The following is a 23,838-nucleotide window of genomic DNA, read 5'->3' as shown; positions in this document are numbered from 1 at the left end:
GCCGCAGCAACTGTGTTAACGCTTTATAGCGCCACTGGCTTCTTCTTGTTGCTGTTGCGCAACAAGAAGCGCGCAGCGTCTCAGTGTGTGCAGACAAGTCGAAGTGCATTCGTAACATCATGTATCGTTGAAAAGAAGTTGAATATTCTCCCGGTAGTTATCTTACTTTTATGAAAGTCCAGTGGATCGAGTCTCGTACGAATAATCCACCTTTCATACAAGTTAATAACAGTGAAACAACATCAGATGACCGAAGACTTTTGGAAACGTTACTTGGCTGACTCAAACAAAATGGCGACTATTCTCTTCTTGGCGGTACTGTTTACCTGGCCGTGAACATTATGCTTCTTATAAAGTGTGATATATTAAACGTGTTACGCGTATCTCGCTTCTTTACCACCGACGAACGTCGGTTTAAGTAGATATCATTAGAAAGATTAGCGTGCTGTTTATCATCTTTAAAGCCTGTAAGAGTGTACCCATAAAATAGGTAGTAACGTGACAAACGCGAACGATATACATATACTGTGTATCGCTGTTTTTTGCCATACACCAGTTTCCCTTTAGTTTTCGATAATTTCCCATCGTCTCGACGGCAAATGTTGAAAACTGACCACGGTTTTAATGTCCTGGCCGGTTCATAAAAAGGGAAACCCGTCTTCCATGTAACCAGGAACGTGGCTGATAACTCGGATGATTCTTGTTTATTTGTACTGGTGCTCTCGATGCTCGTACAAACTCCGCGTCTCCCTTTCAAGGGTATTCATGATCTTCCTTTCTTTCGGACACGATTAATTCGCAAGACGGATAAAACCTACGTATCATTTTTGATACGGCAGCACCATTAAAATCGAATAACGCGACGTGTATATTAGGTTAGGGAAAATGTCTAGCTCGTACATTGTCGAACCACAAGAGAGTGGAATGGAAAAGAAAGATGATACATTGATCATTATTGTCAATGATGATGGTTCATTATCTGTTGATCAAGAAACTTTGCAAAGTTTGATTAGTAAGTTATATTCTTTAACTTTGATCAATGGTGTCAGTGTTGAATTTATCGAATCATTTGCATAATCATGATTTTTTAGTGAATCAGTCCAATGCAAATGTCAGCGTTGTTAGAGTTGGACAGGCAGATACAGATATTGAAAATGGAGATATTACATTAACTGTAGATCCTCCTGCTTTTCCACCTGCCACAGTGAATTCTGGAGGCACTGATGCAACCAGTTTAGTTGATCCTTTCATGGAAATGGACCCAGAACAATTGGAACGATTGGAAACTGCTCTGCAAAGTGAAGAGGCTAAGCAAATTCTTGGAGAAAATGTTACAGCTATGCTTGGTACAATCATCTTATTTTTAATGAAAATGATAATGGTCATCGTATTTCGTGAAGAAAAGTACATGATATTCTGGTATTTTCCAGATATGTTAACAGTAGAGGAACAACAGAATTCTATCAGATACAGCGTTAAATTGGACCATTGTTACACGAGCAGATTGTCACCTTCTGATCCTAAACCAAAAGATCCTTTGCCTGTAATCGATTCACCAACCTCTGACGATGGTTTACATTATGCACCTCGATATTCGCCTGCTCCTGGGACATCTAAAACAGCATCCCCTACTGACACTGAGAATATGTTTTTGGCAAAGATGCAACCAAAACCAATCATTAAAACTGTAAGCACAATATAACAAAGTTCTTACATAGTACAAACTTAGGCAATCAATCGTCGATAATTGCTTCAGAGCAAACCAGTGGGTCGACCGCGAAAGAATATTCCTCCGACGCCTATTTCCGTTTGTAACAATTCAAGATCGTCCGTGAATATAACAAACACGCCTAAAGCTGTTGGACATCCAGTCTCCAGGAATTTGACAGATGTGATGCAACATGGTATTGGAAAACGTAATTGTCCTGTCTTATTAAATATGACACTACTGATTATGACAATTGTATGCTGTTTTTTTTTGGGGCTTTCATTAGATCCAGGAAGATCTAACGAGGAAGATGAAGAAGAGTTAACAACATCCACTGAATCGTCGGAGTCGGAGCCGTCCGACAACGATTCAGATTTTGGTCCGCGAGGCCCTAGAAGAGGCGGTATACGAGCAAGAGGTGGTAGGAAAGGTCTTACCACAAGAGGAGGAAGCATGGCAGCCACTCGTAGGAGAGGTTCCAACAAATATATGGATATGGAACAAGTCCGTCGATTGGATATGGAAATGGCTGCTGCTGTGAATGCCATGAAGACTCCAGAAAAAGAAGACAAGTCAGGTAAGAGAATAGTACACTGCATTTTGACTACAATATTGTAAACATATAAAAAAAAAAAATGTTATTTCGTTTGTATTTTGATTAGGAGGATTTACTGTCATCAGAGGTAGGAGACAGTTTAAGACTCCTGTTGGGCGGAAGAAAGAAGAACGGATCGAATCACCATCGACGAACGAAGACGTGTCTCCTAATTTTGAAAAACCGTTACAAACTACGAATCAGGTTAAAGCCAACCTAATTAATGCTAATATGATCAAGGGTGATATGATCCTTACGAAACCTGGACAGGGAAGAAATATTAATCAAAAGGTTACTTTTGTGCAAAAGCAAGTACTTGTGAAACCAAACGATCTCAAAGGTGTCGACGTAAAGAAGCCGTTGATTATACCTAAAGGGAAATTTTTGGGTCAACCCGGAACCAAATTCTTCGCAACCAAGGATGGTAAATTGGTTCAGATACCTGTCACCACGAAAACCGTTACGACAAACGTCACACCGATAAAAAGCCCAGTACCACAAGTATGTCCAACACAAACATCTGCTGTTGTGCAGAATGAAACAGTAAACGTACAACCACAACAACCAGCGAAAGTGACGTCGCCTACCGTTGTATCCAAGATACAAACATACGATTTGAAGAAAGAAAAAACAAAGAACGAAAATATAGAAACTGTTATTACGAAAACAAAAGTCGAACCTGTCAAAACACCAGAGAATAAAGTTGTCGATCCCTCGAAAAAGCATCCCAAGAAGGATAATCGTAAATCTCCAGCGTACATGGTAGATTCACTGGGCCCTGCTCTTTTCTCAACTCCAGATATTATTCGACGCGTTGGCTCAAATGGTGATTCGAAGGGTCAAGAAAATGTGGTGACGTCATTAATTTCTACAACACCGCCTACAGTCGCCGCTTCCACCGTGAGTACGACTCCCGTTATGCAGGTAATGCCGTCGACATCTTCTGGAACACCTAGTCGCCCTGCGGTCATATCCACGCCTACGCCTTCTGAACAAATTACAGAAGGACTACCTGAAACTCCTGTCACGGACAAGCAAGAAAAGAACGAACAACCAGTACGGAACAACGAAGTAGAATCTAATCCAGGCGTTAAACCTAATGTATCGGAAGATTTAACGCCTGCTTTAGATTCGGCAGGCATAGAAGGAGAAGAACATTTATTAGCTACGTTGGAAATGGAGGCTAGTAAACACGAAGAAGAATTACTGGCTGAAGCATTATTATTACAAGAGGAACTCGGTGTTGACTTGGTTGAAAATCCTACGCTTGTTGAACAAGGAGGAGCGACTGTAACGACATCAGAAGCATTAGCTTCATCAAGTACTATGATCATTCCTTCTTTGATCACATCTGAGCAAGAAGTTACTAAAGAACTGGATGCTTCTGCAGCAATAATTGCAACAGCTATGTCGACAAGTACAACAACGGTTGCGGTGACAACGGTTGCGGCGACAACGGTTACAGCGACACCGGTTGCGGCGACATCGGTTGCTGCGACACCGGTTACGGTAATACAGGTTGAGACAATACCAAGTGCGGCGATATCAGTTGTGACGACATCGGTTGCGCCGACATCGGTTGCAGTGACATCGGTTGCGGCGACACCGATTGCGGCGACACCGATTGCGGCGACACCGATTGCGGCGACAACGGTTGCGGCGACAACAGTTGTAGCGACAACAGTTGCAGCGACAGCTTCGATCGCAACGACACTTCAATCCGCTAAAGAAACACCTAAAAAATCTGCGAAAGATGACAAAGAACCCATTCAAATTATTCGCGGTGGTCGTGTGATCACGTTACCTCCTATCGAAGCGCCGGCTACTAGGAGCAAGCGTTTACAAGTAAAAACTGAGCCTGTGAAACGAACGGAGAAACCAGGTTACAACATACAAACCGTTAATCAGAAACCGTTGCAATCTGTGAAACATGAAACTTTCACGAATACGATTCAAAATGAGAGAAATGAAACTAAAATTCGAATTAGAGAAGGTGTGAATGAGGAGGTTGGAGAAGATGAAACGGAAGAGAAGAATAAAAAACAAATTGAGAATGAAGACGATGACGATGAAGAAGAGGAGGAGGAGAATTCGGATTCGGAAGACGATCCTGATAGGCTGTGGTGTATATGCAAACGACCGCACAATAATCGTTTCATGATTTGTTGCGATGTATGCGAAGATTGGTTCCACGGCAAATGCGTGCACGTTAGCAAAGCAATGGGTAAGGCAAATTGTTCGACAACTACCATTTATGAACGAATGTGAATATTTAATTTTTGTTTCCTCTCAGGGCAACAAATGGAGGAGAAGGGAATAGAATGGGTTTGTCCGAATTGCACAAAGAAGAAAGAGGAAGAGGCGAAAGCTAAATTGAACGTGACACAGACTACGCCTGGGAATCAAGGAATTCAATCTGACAGCGACCATTCAAAAAATCTTGATTCAGTTCAGACTTCATTTGGCGACGAAACAGCAACATCTCTGATTCAGTCTGATAATGGCTCTGCTCAATATTCAACCGGTATGCAATGCGTCGTATGTAAAAAGGAAGCGAGAAACTCGAGCATTTATTGTTCCGATGCGTGTATACTCGCGCATGCTCAAGAAACATTGACCAAAGATAAACCAATGCCTGGATCAACAGCCAGCCCGAAAGGAGCGAAATCATCACCGTCCGATCCTATCTCAAAGCCGAAACCCGATGCTAGGGTTATTGTTTTCGAGCGTAGAACGGGAAGAGTGTTGACTGGTAAGTTGACGAATTTCTGTGATATATTCAGGCATGCAGTTTTATTCTGTTCCTCGTTCTTATTTGGCACGTATGCCGTTATCATTTCCGTCCTCCCTTTCTTTTCTTTTTTCTTTGTTTTCTTTCAAGGTACTGACGCGCCGACAAGATCAAATTTACGTACGTGGTTAAAGGAACATCCTACGTTCGAAGTCGTTGGAACAAGTAACGTTAGTTCGTTGCAATTAGGGAAGATTCTGCCAGTTCAAGCACAAACACCTAGTAAAGCAGTAAGTGTACATATATGTTTCATCTCAAATCGTTCGATTGCTATCCGTACTTTGTACACAGCTTTTTATTGTTACATGATATAAACATTTAAAAAATGTGCTTCAAGGGAAAGTCTCCGTCACCCGTCAAAGGGCAGAATCTTCCAAAACTGACCTACACAAAAGTACCGGCTTCTAAGCAAATGATTTTAACGGCGGGAAATAAAAAGTTTACGGTAATTTCTACTGGACAGCAGCAACAACCGTCAAGCACGAAAACGGTGCAGATGAAGCAAACAATATTGGCCCAGTCAAATAAGAGTCCTTTAATATTCAAAACAGCAACAGCGAAAGTGGTTACTCCACAGGCGAAGCAACAGGTTAGTGTAGCTTCACCGAAAGTGACACCGCCGATGAAGAAACAAGAATTAAAACAGGTAACCGTGCAATCAAAACAGCAACAACAACCACAGGTGAAACCGACTCTGCCGAAGAAACCCGAACCCGAGCCGATAAGATTGAACATACGGAAAACTTTGACAGAACTATTATCCAGCCGTATAAAGGAAACCGATGATCTGAAGCTTACTGACGAAGAAATAGCCGAACTAGCTTTCAACATAGAGTTGGAAATGTACAAATATTTTAAGGACACCGGTGCGAAATACAAAGCCAAGTACAGAAGTCTCGTATTCAACATAAAAGACACAAAGAACTTAACATTGTTTAGGAAAATTGCCGATAGATCATTGACGCCAGACGCGGTCGTAAGACTGAGTCCTGACGAAATGGCGAGCCAGGAATTGGCCGAATGGCGAGAGAAAGAAACAAAGCATCAATTGGAAATGATCAAAAAGAACGAGTTGGATTTAATGGCCCAAGCCAAGTCTATTGTTGTTAAGACGCACAAAGGCGAGCAAATAATCGAAAACGACGGTGGCATTGATCACGTAGATCCAAAAACGCCGGTACAAGATATCGTGACGGCATTGAATAGTGCTGAGAGTATATCGTCGACTGTAGACGACGAGAAGGATCCTAATAAGATGAACGATGAGGATAGATTGAAATTAAAAGAAGACACGAAAAAATCCAAAGGTTCAGATGATGAGAGAAAAAAAGACAAAGAAAGGGATAGGGGTAGAGAAAAGGATAGGGGCAGAGAAAAGGACAGAGGGAAAATGAAAGATGGGAGTCGGTCAAAAACGAATGATGGGCGGGATAAAAGTACCAGTAGAAATAAACACAAACGTGGCAGAGATGATAGAGAGCATAGTAAAACTAGAGAAAAGAGCAGAGAAAGGAAATCTCGTGATAAAGAAAGCAAACGTGAAAGAGAAAAAGATCGTGATAGGGATCGGGACAGAGGTCCAGATCGATCCAGGACCAGAGATCGGGATAAATCCAAGACTCACGAAAGTAGAAGCAGAGAAAAGAAACAGAAAGATAGAGACAGAGAAAGGGAAAAAGATCGGCATAGAAACGAGAATAGTGTAAGAAATCGTAGCGAATCGAAGGATAGTGAAAAGAAAGAAGAGGATAGGAAGAGGGATATTGAAAAGAAAGATGAAAATTCAATGGTGGCAGAAAAATCGACGGACAAGTCTATCGATGATCGTCTATGGCGACATGTCGAAGACGAGGCAACGACTAATACCATCGACGGTAATGATTCTGACGTGTCAGACAGAGAACCATCTTCCACGGTTACAATCAAGACACCGGACATTAACGAAGATACCGAAAGAGAAAGAGACCCAGAACCGGTGACTGTCGATGGTGAAGCCTCGAAGGGAGGATGGCAAACTGTTTGGAGGGGTTTCGTCAACATGGTCGATGTTGCCAAATTTTTCATCACCGCGCAAGAAGTCAGCGGCCAGGCGAAAGATCTAATGGACGATCTGCCGGATACGGTTGACGTCGTAGGTAGAATAAGTCACGAAACGGTATGGGACTATATTTCAAAGATGAAGAAAACTGGTTCGAAGGAGATTTTGGTGATCCGACTTACTGCGGCGAATGACGAAGAGAAAATTCCGTACATAACTTTGTACAGTTATCTTAATAGTAGAAGCCGACTCGGAGTAGTCGGAAACGTCTCGAAGAACATAAAAGATTTTTATATCATGCCGTTTTCGAATCAGAGCACGCTACCTCAAGTTCTCCTGCCTCTGAATGGTCCTGGCTTCGAAGAGCACAGGCCGCATCTTCTTCTAGGGATCATCGTTCGTAACAAGAGGAAACGGCTTGCCGGTATACCACCCCCTTCTACCGTATCATTAAAATTATCGAAAAAGGATGATCGAAGTTATACGCCGCCTCTGGTGTCTGTCTCGAAATCGAACACGATACTTGGTACAATTGCAGCTACATCAATAACTACGCCAACGATTGCCTCTTCTTCTTCTTCAGGAACCGCAACGAGTACATATCACAAAGCAGGAAGTAGCGGTACCATCGAATTGTCTAAAGAGAAGCAACATCCAGTTACGCAAACGACTCTCGATAGTTTGAACAGGGCGCATATAGGAATGTCCAGGAACTCGCTCCTCGATACTGCAGCTATATGCAAGATAGTTCCTGAATTGTCTTCAAAGATCGATCTTACTTCTTCGCCCGGTAAACCAGCTGAGGACGACGGCGATGAACCTTACAGCCCTGGTGAGATGGACGAGGAGAACGCACTGGCAACGACGATACCATCGATATCCGGCTCAATCGACGGTACTGCGCTCGATAATAGTATCATTTCTTCCAGTAAAAATTCTACCGAACTTCAACGGAAGATGGATGAATTAAATAGGCAAATCGAAGAACAAAAACAACAGATACAGAGTATTAGTTCGTCGTTCCTCGGCGAATCAACAACTACTTTGCCGGTGAGAACTTTATCAAGATTTATTTTTTATAGAATCAAATGTTATTGTTTCTCCTTCAGCCCTATTGTAAATAAAATTAATTTCAAGTTACCCGCCTTATCCCCTTCCTATCCTCGAGCTGCTCAGAGTTTTACTTCTTGCGTATGTCAATTTCAAATAAATACAAATATAGATTGTAATTTTACATCTGTATACATGAATATCGACATAAATACGATTACATTTGCTCTAAAACATCTGCGTTCTATTACACGAGTCTCTTACGACGTATTTCATCGTTCTCGTTGTTTTATAAAGGTAAAACATTATTACCGTCATAGGATATTAAACGAGAGGTAAAAGTCTATTAGTAGCTCTGGTTCCTTCCATTTTTCCTAATACCTCCCCATTTTAAATGCATATGGCTTGGAGACTATTGCTTACCATTATTCCTATTTGTGTTTATTTTAGGGCTTAGGGCTGGATCCACCAGATGACGATAATTGCGAAGAGGCTTATAGTCCTTCGGATACGAGGTCGTTTACACCGCCGCCACCCGGTATTTCAAAGTTCACTCAACCGATTCTCGAAAAGGTATCGAACATAACGATACCGCCGAATTTGCAAGAAATTTTAGCCAACGTAAAACGACAAGAAAGTTCAAAAGTAGATCCGTACCTACCATCCAGGCCTAGCGCCACATTCTTACCCACTGTCTACTCCTCTTCATCCACCGCGAAACATTTGGTAGGCGGTTTTAATAAACCTGCCACTCCCGAGAGAGCTCCGATGGAAACATCTACTCATCGAGAATCCACTCAAAAGGAGAAAGAAAGTAAAAGCACTTTAAGTTCATTGAGCGACTTGGATCTAATAAGAAAAGCGGAAGAGGAATTGGCGGCGGTCGCAGCCGCTTCCGCTGCAGCAGCAACTACTGAAAAACCTGCATCGACGAGTTTAACCGGGGCAACAGCTCTTCCGACAATCATAGGGACTCCTCCGCCGTCATTAATCCAAACGGTACCTGGAAATCTTTCAGGCTTACCTTCTGTGACGGATGTTTCCTGCCACGAGACGACTTCCTATAAAAATCCCTTCCCGGAACCGTTCAAACGCAACATCGCACCTGAACAGCCGAAACCACCAGGTCTCGAAGACGAGGACTTCCCACCATTCCCATGTACACCGCCGAATATTGAAAATAACGTGTCGAAAACGATCGCTTCTCAAAGTTCGAAATTCGCTCCAAAGAGTGGTATAGTGTTAAGCGTGAAACGAAAGGTTAACGACGAGGGTGTTGCACCTACTACTCCACCAAACAAAAATCCGAGACTGAAGTCAAGATGGGGTTTGGGTCCTTCGGAATCGGACAACTAGTTGTGCTCGAACAATGAAATGATGAAACATTGAATAGCTGTTTTGGTTTAAAGAAAACAAAAACGTGATCGTCCGTTTTATATTAAAATCTTTAGCGATGTCACTACACTGGGAGAGAAGACAGAACAAAGAAATTACCCATTTCCGCGCGTTATATTTTCATACCAAGTCAAAAGTCTTTTGGTAGTTTTAGTTCATCGTTATTTGATACATAAAGAACGGTCCGTTTCTCGTCGACGTTTCATCCTAAAAACACTGTGTATGTATGAATATATGTATGTATATTGTGCGCGAGTTGAGTACATGTGTAGTATCACAAGAGAAAAAGGGCCAAAATTGCAAGATGTCGATGGAAAATTATTGTCGGAAATTGGGGAATGTCAAATGTAGTTGTAAATACAAAGACAACGCGAATGTTCTTCGAACCGTACGCTACGTGTACATAGTCTTACTGAAAAAAAGTATGCTGTAATATATTGTTTAAATCTGCTCGGCAGGGGATTATGTAATGTGGCGCACACGTGTTACATGCGTACGCGCTGTCAGTGTATATATTATAAGTTTAGCTATAAGGATCTATGCGCGCGAACGACCAATAACTTTATTTCTCCAGCACATATGTGTGCGGTAGTATGCCGTGCACCTTTCTGATATAGCTTCGTGAATACAACACAATACATTTACAAAAAATAGGTTTGTAACGATTCTTTCGAGAAATTAAACGTTCATGCAACGGTGTAATCTTTCGAGATTCTTTGACAGATCGTACCTTTAAACTGTCCAAGTCTAAGGTATCGAGTTCTGCACACGTAACGCTTTTTTTCTTTTGATGCCGCGAGAGTGTCGCGAGAAAACTAATGGAAAAAATGAAGAAAATGGATCTCACCTCACCCTGCCTTTTTTCTGTTTTGTATATACAATACGAACTACGACACTGCTACGACCACCATCATTGTTGCGCCATCCCTAGTCTCTGTTGAATTTCAGTTTTTCTATCGTCATGGCTACTTTATCGAAACAACACTCGTTAGAATGAAAACCTACCTGACGATCATATATAAGTAACAACTCATTTTATTTTATGACACGTTGTTGAAACATAAGTTTGCTTTGATCGATACGCACTTAAACACGGAACAATGATGTATATATATCAAAAAGAAGAAACATTTTAATCAAAGTATAACCTCGAGAAATGTTCAATGTTTTTTCAACGAATCTTAATTAAGTACTGCACAAAATAAGGTAACGCTGTTTTCGTAGACAAGCTATATGTCCTACAAATCTTTAATTATATATTCGTTTAATATGTAATTTTAAGTTTTATATACATTTACCAGTAGTATGACATAATAATGATTATTGTACACTGACATTATTGTCACCATCGTTAATGTTACTATTATTGCTACAATCAATTAGCTTAGCATAGAATTAATTAAAAAAAATCCTTCCGTTTTTTAATCCTGTTTAATCTGTACAAAATATACAAACCTTATGCAGTTGTGTACTCGTCGCTTATTTTTACATTTCGTTTTCCTCTTATTCAAAATTACTTAATTATAATAATACAATTATTCGTCCTATAGTTATACCTAGACAATCAACATGCACAATAAGAACGTCCTCATTGCCAATGAAGCATGTTTTCGATTTGAATTCGTGCACTTTACCATGTTATGGTGTTTGTAATAATTGAATTCGAGTTACGGTATAATTGTAGAATATACACAGATACCAATACAGGATTTTAGGGGAACTGTTCGAATCCCTGCAGTATTCGTTAAATTTAGACGCACGCGCGCTCTCTATCTTCTGTTCAACACACGTTTTCGTTTTGCCGTGCCAACGTGCCAACGGTGCCAACTACTTCCGGAACGGAGAATCGTCCATTTTTCGGTACACGCGCGATGGGTAAGGTACGATATATTCTCGTAGAGCAACGTCGTAGCCGGCGTTCTCATCACAGTGATTTTCCGTGAGTTTAATTCCATTTTATTTCTCTTCTTTATAAATTTTCTTTATATATCACATATGAGCGTTCACGGATATTGATGTCTTTGTGCAATACAATTTCTCAAACAGTAGAACCGGTTGTTTTCATGCTCTCTACTCGCCACATTTATCTTCTTGATTCTTGGATTTTAATGTACATTCTAATCGATCTGTTGGCTAAATATCTGTACATTTCAACTAATTCAAAATTCACACTTTTTTGATTCGATAAAAAATCGATGTATTTTTTCTAGATTGTTGCTGTTGATCCTGTTTATCGTCGCACTATGTTTTTCGGCCGAAAAAATATTGCAGTCAACGAATTCCTATTTGACGATAGCTGATAGAATTCACTTAAAAAAGATACTTGAACCCGGTTTAACTTCCAGTGATGTGGCTAATGTGTATTATTCTGTTCTTGGATACAAGTTTCTTGGAGAAACCTTATCAAACAAACGGGTAAGAATAATGGCTACCTATTCATCTCTCTACAGAAATATGCTCTAATATATGATGAATTATAAGCCATAATTGATAAACAGTGATCTTATGATTAGTCTTACTGAATAAAATTTGTACCTAGGAAAATAGTAAAAAAAACTCCTGACTGATACTTTAATAGAGTTTATATTATAATTTACAGGATATCTGTGATTTTTTGACAAAAGCTATAAAGGATGACAATGATATCACAGCAGAAAAAGCTTTCTACGTAGCTTCTACTTGGCAGGCATTAGGAAATTGTCAAAGCACTCCTCCACCTGACGTCATAAAGGTATATATATTTGAAAAATTGTGATATATTATTTTAAATATTTTCTTTAATATAATGATGCTTACAAAAACTTTCGTTCTGCTGCACTTCCACTGAAGAGAACTATATGTACTGAAATAAAATTCTTATATCAATGTTGATTGAGATTTGTTCCATCAAAGATACAAAAACAAAGTTCTTTGTTTAAACAGGTGCTCACAAATGTTGTAGAGAAGGAGACTTCCAGTATGACAGAATTGTATTACGCAGTTAGAGGACTAACTGTTCTATCTGAAAAGTTATCACGTGATAGGATTGATAAAGTCATAAAAACAGTACAAAATGCACTGCGAAAGGATGACAGTTTATGGAAGTACGATTTACTTTGATGATATTTTAAGTTCGTAAAGCGTTGCAAGCAGAAATGAAGTACTGATGAATCCAACTTGTAATTTTTACTGATCGGATTTTTTACGAGCAGCCTGGGCTATACGTTCCATATTGCCTCGGATCTTGGAACAAGCGGTATGTTCGCCTTCGATCGCATCGAGGACGCCATTGTTCAGGCTGACGAAATAAACGGCCAATATTTACAATTCGAAGGTGGCCTCTCAGTAACTAGTAAGTGTACATGGCAACTCCGCTTCAAGTGGACATTATCAATCGACTACACCAACGAGAAATTAACATACTATTTCTATGTGATTTTTAGGTCATCTAGTGAACGGTATTTTTAAACTTTCCAGCACACTCAAGAAGAGACCACCATTGACGTCTCAGCAAATAGTTAAAATGGCGAATTATCTTCTATCTCGACGTTCAGTGCAGACGCTGAGAGGTGTTACGAGTTTGCTGTCGGCTATAACAACTTTGGCAAACAACGAGTTTGAGAAACCAGTGTGCATAACGTTAGCTAATGGAGAAATCAGCATTTCTTCTCAACAACCTCTAGTCACAGTAAAGGTTTGCGACATACTGGGGAATCCATTAACCAGCACGTTCAAAGTGGTCGCTAATGCAGCAGAGAGAGTCGGGGACGATGCTACCGCACTCAATAAACAAACTTTACAGCCGTCGTCAACGGACAAGTGAGTGTCAAACTTTTAATCAGATTTTCCCCAATACTTTACCGACTCAGTTTAACTTCTTGTTGAAGTCGGCTATACCTTGGGGTAAATTATACTGACTGTTGACACAACCCTTTGATTTTTCTATCGTAAGAAAGATCAAGAAGTTCAACGAACAAAATTTTCTTACATTTGATGTGGTCTCATGAACTATGATTCAATTTCAGAACGTTGTTCACTCTTAATTTCATGGAAACAAAACCGGAACGTGGATTTTATAAGATAACAGTTACAGCGGGGTCGGTGACTAATACTGTTACGGTAAAAGTTCTTTCCGAAGTAGTGGTTGATCACTTGGAAATCGGTACCGCTGATGCTGATCAGACCACTCAGCCAAAGCTTACACGGTAAATTATTTCAAATTTAAATTTCAAATCAATAGTACAGTAAAAACTCATTTCATGTATCATGTGTACTTGTAGGGTGACTTTCCCGGAAAAATTATCGCAGAAGATCGAAGCTGACTCCCAACAGAAAGTAGTTATGCGATTTTTGCTTAAGGATGGTGCTACTAAAAAGCCTATACGTACGCATCAAGCATTCGTTCGGCTCTCTTCTGCGTCTGCTTCGAACGGTGATAAAAAAGGACGTGAAATTATTTTCGTCGCTGAACCAGATGCGTCGTATCTTTATAGATTCGATATGGTAATTATATTCTTCATAAGTCCTTCGTATAATTTATTTTGGAATATGTTTAGTCTCCTATTCCCTTATTTACAATATTTCAGCCGGTGGGACCTGGAGCAGCGAATTTTGATTACCAAAGCGGAGACTATAATGTAGAATTGATCGTGGGCGATGCAGTATTGAGCAATCCTTTCCAGTGGACACTGGCGACGATTGCTTTAAAATTCCCTGAGGCGCCCGCGTCCGACCGGGCAGATAAGGGTGTTCTTTATAAATCCAGCGTTTATACGACGAAACCAGAGATAAAGGTACAGTACACCAATATTATACGTTATCTTGTAACTGATATCTGTGCACCAATGCTCGTTAGTGATAGCAGTCTATCTAAGATTCTGTCACCTCCTTAACATTGGGAGAATAAAATTCCTGTTGAATGTATATTTTTATTTTTCTAAATGAAATGTTATTTAGAATGTTTTCATTCGACGGACATATCTCTACTAAATGTTTCCAAGTGGTGGTTAACATTAGCGCGGTAATTTATTGGTTTTTTTGTTGATATTTTACAGCACATGTTCCGTGAACCTGAGAAAAGACCACCGGTTTACGTCTCGAACCTATTTACCGGATTGTGCTTGGCGCCAGTTCTCTTATTACTCGTATTATGGGCAAGACTCGGAGTAAATATATCGAACTTTCCATTTTCACTTAGCGCTATCACGTTCCACCTTGGACTGGGAAGTAAGTATCTTATCTTTTATCTCATTCATAACTTTGTTATAGCATGCCCGATACCAGACAAATTATAGTCGCTGATTATAATTTGTTTTGTTACTTGGGCAAAGAGAAAGACGTGATATTTTCGCAAATGTAATTAATGCATATATTACATTTGTAGCCCATTTTTCACAACATTTTTAAGATTTTGTACTTTGATGTCAATAACTAATTTTTAATCAATGCATGTATTTTTTTAGGTATCTTCGTGCTTCTCGGTATCTTCTGGCTGAAGCTGAACATGTTTGTTACTCTTCGATGTCTTTTCGGGCTGGGTATAGTCACATTCCTCGCAGGCAATAAAATGTTATCACAAATAGCGCAAAAACAGAAATTACGCTGAGTACGCTATACTTTTCTAAGTTATTCAACAAGAAAGCCAGAGAAAGATAAGACTGGTGTTGTCAGAACGAATAAATCGTTTAATTGATAATGATGTACGAATTTGTTGTCATCACTAAATAATGTTTATTGTTCTCGGTATTAGTGAAAATTTCGTTCGGTATGAGCGACAGCAATACTATTTTCCATCATTAAATTGTGGGTCTGCATTTGTAACGAACTGTTGCGTACGAATTTTATTCGTTAAGGATCAAAGATCAATGTATATGTGATGCAAGAATGCACAAGTACACAAATTTTCCTCGATCCTTTCTTTTTTGATTACATATTCCTCATTCCTATTTAATGTTCACGAGTTTGTGTACGTAAATATACCACTAAAAATAAACATGTAGTTCTCAATGGTCAACTCGCAACATGTGTGACATAATAAAGACAATTTTTAATACGAGTCTCTCTGGTTGATCCTTCTAGATACACATTGCCAAGTTCGCTTCGCTGTCAAGATGAAGTTTCAACGCTTTTCGTAAATCATTCGCTTGCATCAACAATTCGTCTCGTTGAATGCGAATTTCGTTAGTGATTAATTGAGCAAAACCTAACCGGCGCCAAAAGTTAACCGAATTTTCGAAATCTTTAACTACCTAAAACGGTTCATTGCAGTTTTATCGTACTTGCACTTGTGTACATTGTAAGAAACCGGCAAAATGAATTCTAACTGTTTGAAGCTGAATATCATCATCACTGTCTGGCCGGAATTGCACAGGATGGTTGTCGACTATAGGAAGTATCTTTTCATCTTGCGTCTCGTGCTTTCTGCACATTTGCATGTAAACGAATATGCGTTCAGCTTTCTTCGTCAAGTGTTCCAAGTATTTCGCGGTATTATTATATTCCCTGGACATCGTCAATGTTTTGTGTTTATCTTTTTTGCAACCTAATTTGGTGGTCAGTTGTAATAAATCTGTAGTTCACCCTTGGAAGTATAACGTACCAGCAAGGAAATTTTCATTCGTCTCCCGGTAAACGTTATGAAAGAAATTCGCTTCCCGTATAATCTCTTGTAACTCAACCGTAGCTTCACTTTTGTACCAGTTAATCTTTTCTCGGAATTTCGTAATATCCTCGAGAAGATTCGAAATACGTAGATACTGTCGGGTGATCGTTTGTTGGTCGATCTGGTCTTTCCTTCTGATAACATCGTAGCCTTTTCGCCGATCCTCCGTACCTTATTCAAATGCGAATGAAGTACTTGACAAACATTGATGAACTCAGATTCATACGGAATGTAAAAATAATATTTGGTGCCATACTTTTACGGTAATCAGAGAAAACGTTTCGTAAATCGTTCCAAAGATTCTCGAGCCTCTTCTGAAGTTGCGTGATGATTATCCTTCTTTCGTTTTTTCCGTCTTCCGCGAAAGCTTCGATCTTACCTTAGATTCGTAAAATTTATTAAATCGGTCGAGGGAATCGTCGATTCCAATTCTTGTTTTAACGATCTAACATTCACAGTCGCGTGTATCTTACTAATCGCAATGCTCCGCAATGTATTCGCCTCATTTTCGCCACGATAATTAACGAGCATATTGATCTTTCGCAAAGCGCCTTCCCTCTTGTTACGACAACGATTGATGCTCTCAAATTCGACAGCTTTGTCGTTTAATGCCGTCTCAATGTCCCCATAAAACAGGGCATCGGCGACCTTCAACCGCGTTTCATGCGCGTCCAACGATCTATTGATCATTTCCACGTGAGCGCCGTTCGCTGTACGACGTTGATCTTCGGCCTCTTGCAAACTGTCCAGTAATAAACTGATGCTAAAAAAGAAAGAGGCGCGGTTGTGAAAGGAATTTCCGTCATCCCTCAGACGATCGTATGTCACGTCCGTGAATACCTGTAGTCCTTGAAATCAAAGGCATGCTCCAAAGTTTGCCAGGCTATTTCGACCTTCCGCCACAAGTCTGGCATTTTTATCCGTGTAAGCATCTCCCTCCAAGAAGACCGATAACGGTCTGTGTTTAACACGCTGAGCTTGAGTTCGCGAAAGAACGTATCTCTCTTTACATCTTGCGGACTAGCAGTTTGTACTTTCTTCTTCCCTCGCGCTTTTCGTTTCCGTTTCGGTGGCATTGCTTTCGTTAAAGAGCTCTCCAATAAATAACTTGTACAAACCTCTTCCTATTTTTTCTCTTTCTCCAACAACCTCTTGCGAGAGGCTACTTCTTTCAACTTCATTCGTTTTTCTTTTCTTTATCAATCGAGAGCTTTAAATTTGAATTCGATAATAATCGTCAAATTCGTCTCAAATTAATGTTTGACAAAAATATTAGGTATAAGTGTGCAATGTATTGTGCAACTGGTTTTTTCCGTGAATTGCCCAAAATAGCATTACCGGCATTCTCAAGGCCGCAAATTCAAAAAATCAACACTTAGTGAAAGCTAATGACTGGCATTTTTGGCAAATGACGTTCTTCGTATTTCGAATACTGTAATAGGCAAATTCCGAACAGTATCCTTTCCGCTCGTGGGAACATGATTGATGCAAATCACTCAATATTCGTGACACTACACCAGAGAAGAAAAGATGAGCAGAAAATACGACATTCTTAATCAGTGACGAGTTCAGCGACACAAAGGCGAACCCAGACCGAGACAAAGACGAACGCCAGGACGTGAAGAAGGAGAGATTTGTAAATTCCGGTTTCAAAAGATCGAAGCTACTATGTTCGCGGGTATGGAAGGGATAAAATCTGAGCTTCTCGGATATAAAAGTCATCCCGTGTTTTCAGCCGTCCTGATATTTTGTTCCTAACGAGCCTGCATCATATCCTCCGGACAAAGTTAGTTTCTCGATTCAAACAATCCACTTATGCGCGATTCGTGTTCCATTTCTTCATTAAAATCGTCTTCCAGTTCTTCTTCTTTTTCTTTCGTTTTCGCAGTCACAACGGAAAAATTATAAGTTTTCGAAATTTCTTTTACTTCCTAGATGAAATCGGCGTACTTTTTTATCCTGGTGGTATTGATTCTTGTTGATCAAATACGCAGCTCGTCGTCGATCGAGGAAGGTCAACTTCCTGTTGCCCTTATCGATCAAACTGCGGGAAAACTGAGTCGCACAAAAAGAGCTCCTATTCTTAAATTACCTCTACTTGTAGCGGGAGCCGCTGGAGCGGCATTAGTTGGCAAAAAAGCACTTTTATTAGGCGGTGCAGCTCTTGGCGCTAAAGCGCTCGTTGGTGCCGGGGTTCTCGGAGCTGGTTTATACAAAGCTAAATAGTGAGTATACATACACGTAACATGCTCGTTCTTATTATCACGATACAAAGTCCATAGAGATTAGTTTTTGTTCGCTATACTTTACACTTATTCATTATATTCAGGGTTCGATGCATGAACATATTTGAATATAATTTTCACTATTAACAGTTACGGCGGCGGTTACGGAGGAGGATACGGAGGAGGATACGGAGGAGGATACGGAGGAGGATACGGATACGCGTACCATGGATCACCAGCTTATGGCTGGGGTTGGAACTAATAATTCGAAACTAATAGGACTATAAGAGAGAAGGATATCAAGAGGCAATTTGAAGTCTACGTGAAAGCACGTCAGAGTGACGGAGCGCGGAATAAAACTTCTTGTACATACATAAATAAAATTGTTTAGAACGTGAAACATGCATTAAGCATGCGCGCAATAAAATGTAATTTCTATGCGCTTGTTCGAACGAACTTAAATGTACCACGTGACATATGATTCGATAATAAAGTGAGCCATTATATTTAACTATTCGATAAACTGTGACACCGGAAACATTCCAGTGTAATTTGACTTTATATAAACATGCGATATCGAATATCTCATATACGTATATACATTTGAGTACTATATATATATCTGTATTTCCATAGAATTTATTTGAAGTGAAATTTCGTAATAGTAATTGGACTTGTATATTTTCTGTGCCTATATACAGTGCACTTTGATCATCCAATGAAAGCGAAGCAAACACTATCATTCTGGTTAAAGAATACTTATATGTAAGTGATTATCACGTCGATCAGCTGTGCAGTGCAGACCACTCGCAGTATGCTGTGTGGTTTGGTTTGACCGAACGAGTTATTCGTCGTAACTGAAATTATAAATGTACTAGGTACATTTCTTACAAAAGAGAAAGAATGTGTTAACGTAAAACGATCTCAAATGTATATACATGCTTGTATTTCAAAAGACATTGTAATTCCTTAGTGAATCTACTGTTCACGCCCTGTTAATTTTTGACATATACCCTTGATAAAGTAAGTGTAACTTTTTCTATATAAGATGTATCGTTATTTGTCTCTGCCAACGAGACGAGACATTCGTAAAATACCGATATGAATAATGATTCTCGATTGTACAGGTTATGTGATTATGTTGCTTAAAGTGTGTCGAAATTCTTCGTCTACAATTATTAAAAGGTGGCATGTTTGTGGTGCTTCTTAAGCGCCTACACTACTTTAAAAATTAATAATGGAACGAAATGGCGGGAGAGAAATGGAAGAACGAATGTGTATAAGGGACACTGGAAAGGCACTGAAAAAGTATGGTAGTACAGCTAAACATGTGTCAAGACATGAGAGTCTAATAAAGTACACTGTAACACCATCTGATACCCTCCAAGGAATTGCATTGAAATTTGGAGCTACCGTATGAAGTCTATTTAGTTTTGTTATCAATCTTATAACTGATTACAAATGATAAAACTGTATGTTATAGTTCGCTCTCTTATTTTCCTAGACTGAACAAATAAGAAGAGTTAATAGATTATGGGCTTCTGATAGTTTATTCTTACGGGAATACTTACTTATTCCTATTCATTCAGAAAATCCATTATCATCAGACAATACAGAAGAAACTGAACATCATTTAGTTCAAAGTGTAAATATAATCTTAGTCTACAAATATAATAGACAATGAATTGCTTGATATTCTATCGTTTCCAAATGTATTTTCAGATTTCTAGTCCATCTTCTATAGCATCATCTATAGATGATGATAGTTCAGTTAATGATTTCTTAGCTAAAATGGATTCTTCTATAGCCAATGCTAAAAAGGAAGTTAAACGTACTCAGGGGAACAGTGAGTAAGTTATTTACCAATGAATTATAAAGTGTAAGAAAATATTTCTTTGACGAATGTAATTGTTAACAATTGAAAATTGTGCTTCAGATTTTGCACCGAGGATAGCGATATCTTTATACGACCACATAAGACTTCTAAATTACGTAATTCACTACCTGTAACTTCAAACACACATAACGTACCATCCTCGTCAGAGTCTTTAAGACCATCATCTTCTGGCGATATGCATAATTTTCCGACTGCTGTAGTAATGACTCAGGGCAGGAAAGTGAAAACGTCTTTACAAAGACTTCAACAACAACAAGACGAAATATTCCAGTTGTAGCAACTACATTTTGTTGGTCTGTAATACATTTAAAATTGACAATGTCATTAAAGAGCTTGAACAAAAGTTACATGAATACCAAGTAATGTACTGAAAATAATAGAAAACTAATTCATATTTGATACTGGTTGATCCACTATCAATTCGTTGTTTTTCATATATTTGTTTAATCTATCTTGATTGCAGTAATTGAAAGTATTTGTAAAAATTAATGCTGACCATTTTTATTCTTATAGTCTGAGTACAAGTCTGGATCAACTAGCTCTCTATATTGTCCAAACAAACAATATTTCTTAGCAAACCATATGTGCCTTTAATCGAAGTAGACTGTATAAATAATTCTGTCATTCTTCTAAACATTTTACGTTTAGAAATATTAAGTTTGGCTGATTCACATAAATCAAATTTTTATCTTTATTGCGGACAGCAATATGTTTTTCAATACGACCATTAAAACAAATTCAATTGTATCAAGTTATATGTACCGCTTGTAACTTAAATTGTACCAAACGAATAATTATGGAACCTATCATTTAAAATTTAAAATATTGATATGATCCAATGTTAATACTCAGTAGTACAAATCTACTTTCAAAACAATTCTATTGTCTTCCCTAGAATGTTGTTATTCTATTATTTCTTTATGTATTTTATTTTTGTTTCACTAAGCGTTAAATGCCAAAATAGGCAAATAACAGCTTAGATAAAAAATTTGTTGTATATGAAATTAACTAATTGAATTATCTAAACCAGTCTCCAACGACTAGCAACACGGAACATTATTCAAGTTAATATCAGTGCTCAATTCTTAGTTACAACTACGTAAAAAATAATTTTGTAACTCAGTATATAAATAATCTCAATCACGAACTTCGGTAGAATTAAATCTGCTATTGTCTAAGAATCGTTTGTACATAATGCACAAATGAATTTAACATGTACACCCTATTTGAAGTATTAAAAAACTTTTTTTTTTTAGATTTAAAAAATAGGTATTTTGCCTTAAAATTGTCATTAAAATCTGAGAGCAATTGCTTATGTCAGTGATATGAAAACAATTATTTGATTTACAAAAATGATTCAATATTTAAATCACTGATTACATCAATATGTATTATTTTGTTATGTTATTGTTGATGCGAATATTTTTTAATTAAAAGACGTTCTAATGCACACGATATAATTTATTAATTATATTGTAACATAAAACAGACATTGTTCTGCGTAAAATGTACACAGTCAGTATTTTGATTACTCATGTGCGTTTGTGTTTGTAGATATACACTGTGAACTATTTAAATGTTTGTTGTATACATGCAAAATGAATCTTGCCTGTTGATAACATAATTTGCATGTACATATGCAATAACGAAAATTGGAGGTACATGTTGTAAAAAAACTGGTGAGAATTGCCAACAGTTTACGAGTTTAGAAGAGATTTGATCTGTCTCTGCATGCTTATATACAATGTCGAAATAAAAATGCCAAGTTATAGTTATTACTCAATTGTATACATTTAATAGTATAGGTGAATACATAAAATCTTTTTTGAATGATCCAACATCGCTGACTGTGTTAAGCAGTGTAAATATAACAGGTGTTACAGTACAATATTTTAACTGCTAAGGATTATAAAGCTATATCTGTACAATTCATTATTTAGAGATTGATTAAAGCTTGAGGCTTTTTAATCTGAGCTGATAGGATCAGTTTCAGAAATGTCAATGCTGAACCGAATGTCGACTTTGCTATTAGTTATTCTAACTGGGGGTATTATAAATTTGTTACAATCACATTTTGATTCATTCACAAAATTAAACAAACCTACACGGTTTTTACAATTTGGGCAATGAAGTCTACCTTTTGTCCATGATTCCTGTAAAAGATGCACATTCTCTTATGTATGTTTACGCGGGCGGCAGTTTTGATATTTGTGAATTCTTCTCGTTCACATAATATTTATTCATGATACAGTACTTAATATCTATTTTGATATTTTAATTACATGTGACAATACTGGAACGTCATAATAATATAATTGCAAAAAACACTTTACTTGATTTATAGCATGTTCAATCCATTCAGGGAGCATCTCTGTAGGCAAATATGAACAAGATTCAGAATTGGCTGCCCCACATCCTACATCCATACAACTTCTTTTTACTTCGCCATGAGAAGTCATCAGTGGAATGCGTTCATTGTCAAAAAGATCTTTTCTGCAATGTTTACACTTTACTTCCATTATCTATAAGGAAAAAGTACACTATTACGAGTTAAATTTAAAAGGTTATGAACACATAAAACAGAGAAAAATTGTCCAACATAGATAGTTATAGTGCAAATATTTCTAAGATATACACATTTTAAAAATGCTTTATAAAATAACATAAACATAATATTTTCACATAAAGTACATATAGAGTTTACTTCTTTTATCCAATGACATTTAATCAAGAGGAAGTGCAACAACAATCCTACATACTCTAGTACATGTACACTAATATTGTTTAATATATATAATATAAATAAGAAAGAGAATTTTTAAAAGTAATTTGATATGTACCTTTGAAATTAAGGAATTGCTTAATCTTCACCTGCTGGAATAGCATCCTCTAATCTCTTAATAAATTTAACACGTATCTCAGTTACATTATCATTTTTTAGTTGGTCTTGTACAAACCAACAAGCAATTTCCATCTGTACCATTTCACAAGCTCCCCTCAATACTCCAATCAATATATTACAATACTTCAAATTTAAACAGTTATCTGGTAATTCAACAAATTCTATCAATGGATTAGCTTCGAAGCACAAGGAAAATTCGTCACCAGCTGCACTCCAGTTTGTGATTGTTGGTTGTATTCCCAAAAATATTTTGAAACCAGTCTGGATTTTCTCAGCAGTATCTCGAAAATCGTAACACCGTCCAGATCCAGTGCGAGCCAGAAAATCTTCTATCAAGCGAATTCCCATATTGTAGCCCATTCTTTCCAGTTGTTTATTTACATCTTCGACGTTTTCATAATCTTTTAATAATTGAGCCACCAGTGCTCCGTACGTCAACGTAAACAATTCGGAATTCTGAAATTTATAAATATATGCTAAAGTGATTAATCTTCTTAATATCAATTATTTATAGAAATTTTTCATATCGTTCCTAACCGTGTTTCAAATTTGACATGTAATAGTTCGAATAATTATTCAAATACAGTAGAATACGAT

The 23,838-nt window shown here is 38.1% G+C and overlaps 7 protein-coding genes across 12 annotated transcripts; 4 read left to right on the top strand and 3 right to left on the bottom strand.

Moving 5' to 3' along the window:
- The first annotated feature begins 55 nt into the window (after nucleotides 1-55).
- Nucleotides 56-11,048, top strand: pps (protein partner of snf). 5 transcript variants are annotated; one of them, XM_018020222.2, is made up of 11 exons: nucleotides 56-315; nucleotides 876-1,012; nucleotides 1,092-1,346; nucleotides 1,431-1,687; nucleotides 1,757-1,916; nucleotides 1,995-2,285; nucleotides 2,371-4,527; nucleotides 4,597-5,055; nucleotides 5,185-5,324; nucleotides 5,432-8,182; nucleotides 8,633-11,048. In XM_018020222.2, exons 2-11 carry the CDS (start codon nucleotides 886-888, stop codon nucleotides 9,536-9,538), a joined length of 7,503 nt encoding a protein of 2,500 aa, XP_017875711.1. In that variant the 5' UTR covers nucleotides 56-315; nucleotides 876-885; the 3' UTR covers nucleotides 9,539-11,048. The 5 variants fall into 5 exon arrangements, with proteins under 5 accessions (XP_017875711.1, XP_017875713.1, XP_026667245.1 ...); XM_018020224.2 differs by having other exon boundaries at nucleotides 56-1,012; nucleotides 4,597-4,827; nucleotides 4,951-5,055; XM_026811444.1 differs by having other exon boundaries at nucleotides 56-1,012; nucleotides 5,432-5,683; nucleotides 5,762-8,182.
- Nucleotides 11,049-11,389: 341 nt separating this feature from the next.
- On the top strand, nucleotides 11,390-15,611 carry OstDelta (oligosaccharide transferase delta subunit). Its single transcript, XM_018020225.2, has 11 exons — nucleotides 11,390-11,516; nucleotides 11,788-11,992; nucleotides 12,177-12,308; nucleotides 12,500-12,660; nucleotides 12,769-12,908; nucleotides 13,000-13,375; nucleotides 13,582-13,761; nucleotides 13,837-14,059; nucleotides 14,143-14,349; nucleotides 14,611-14,782; nucleotides 15,019-15,611. Exons 1-11 carry the CDS (start codon nucleotides 11,449-11,451, stop codon nucleotides 15,159-15,161), a joined length of 2,007 nt encoding a protein of 668 aa, XP_017875714.1. The 5' UTR covers nucleotides 11,390-11,448; the 3' UTR covers nucleotides 15,162-15,611.
- Nucleotides 15,612-16,574: 963 nt separating this feature from the next.
- Nucleotides 16,575-17,313, bottom strand: LOC108622377 (uncharacterized). The gene is made up of 2 exons (XM_026811446.1): nucleotides 17,058-17,313; nucleotides 16,575-16,980 (listed from the first exon to the last, which is right to left on the bottom strand). The coding sequence occupies exons 1-2, from the start codon at nucleotides 17,291-17,293 to the stop codon at nucleotides 16,593-16,595; spliced, it is 624 nt and encodes a 207-aa protein (XP_026667247.1). The 5' UTR covers nucleotides 17,294-17,313; the 3' UTR covers nucleotides 16,575-16,592.
- A 3-nt stretch (nucleotides 17,314-17,316) lies between these two features.
- Nucleotides 17,317-18,954, top strand: LOC108622352 (pupal cuticle protein Edg-91). 2 transcript variants are annotated; one of them, XM_026811449.1, is made up of 3 exons: nucleotides 17,317-17,895; nucleotides 18,153-18,442; nucleotides 18,593-18,954. In XM_026811449.1, the coding sequence occupies exons 2-3, from the start codon at nucleotides 18,153-18,155 to the stop codon at nucleotides 18,702-18,704; spliced, it is 402 nt and encodes a 133-aa protein (XP_026667250.1). In that variant the 5' UTR covers nucleotides 17,317-17,895; the 3' UTR covers nucleotides 18,705-18,954. The 2 variants fall into 2 exon arrangements, with proteins under 2 accessions (XP_026667250.1, XP_017875664.1); XM_018020175.2 differs by having other exon boundaries at nucleotides 17,319-18,003.
- A 98-nt stretch (nucleotides 18,955-19,052) lies between these two features.
- red (LysM peptidoglycan-binding domain-containing protein red) lies at nucleotides 19,053-21,607 on the top strand. The gene is made up of 5 exons (XM_018020167.2): nucleotides 19,053-19,465; nucleotides 19,570-19,856; nucleotides 19,947-20,087; nucleotides 20,165-20,292; nucleotides 20,379-21,607. Exons 2-5 carry the CDS (start codon nucleotides 19,680-19,682, stop codon nucleotides 20,614-20,616), a joined length of 684 nt encoding a protein of 227 aa, XP_017875656.1. The 5' UTR covers nucleotides 19,053-19,465; nucleotides 19,570-19,679; the 3' UTR covers nucleotides 20,617-21,607.
- A 498-nt stretch (nucleotides 21,608-22,105) lies between these two features.
- LOC113463999 (E3 ubiquitin-protein ligase RNF180-like) lies at nucleotides 22,106-23,132 on the bottom strand. The gene is made up of 3 exons (XM_026811450.1): nucleotides 23,044-23,132; nucleotides 22,673-22,861; nucleotides 22,106-22,492 (listed from the first exon to the last, which is right to left on the bottom strand). The coding sequence occupies exons 2-3, from the start codon at nucleotides 22,856-22,858 to the stop codon at nucleotides 22,304-22,306; spliced, it is 375 nt and encodes a 124-aa protein (XP_026667251.1). The 5' UTR covers nucleotides 22,859-22,861; nucleotides 23,044-23,132; the 3' UTR covers nucleotides 22,106-22,303.
- Nucleotides 23,133-23,199: 67 nt separating this feature from the next.
- On the bottom strand, nucleotides 23,200-23,797 carry Bet3 (blocked early in transport 3). Its single transcript, XM_085342309.1, has 2 exons — nucleotides 23,779-23,797; nucleotides 23,200-23,717 (listed from the first exon to the last, which is right to left on the bottom strand). Exons 1-2 carry the CDS (start codon nucleotides 23,795-23,797, stop codon nucleotides 23,200-23,202), a joined length of 537 nt encoding a protein of 178 aa, XP_085198435.1.
- Nucleotides 23,798-23,838: the final 41 nt, after the last annotated feature.

The sequence above is a fragment of the Ceratina calcarata genome, unplaced genomic scaffold (genome assembly GCF_001652005.2).
Source record: "Ceratina calcarata isolate Rehan_Ccalc_2016 unplaced genomic scaffold, ASM165200v1 scaffold219.2, whole genome shotgun sequence".
Classification (NCBI taxonomy): domain Eukaryota; kingdom Metazoa; phylum Arthropoda; class Insecta; order Hymenoptera; family Apidae; genus Ceratina; species Ceratina calcarata.
Note: the sequence above shows the minus strand (reverse complement) of the source record. Positions and strands in the feature narration are given on the sequence as shown.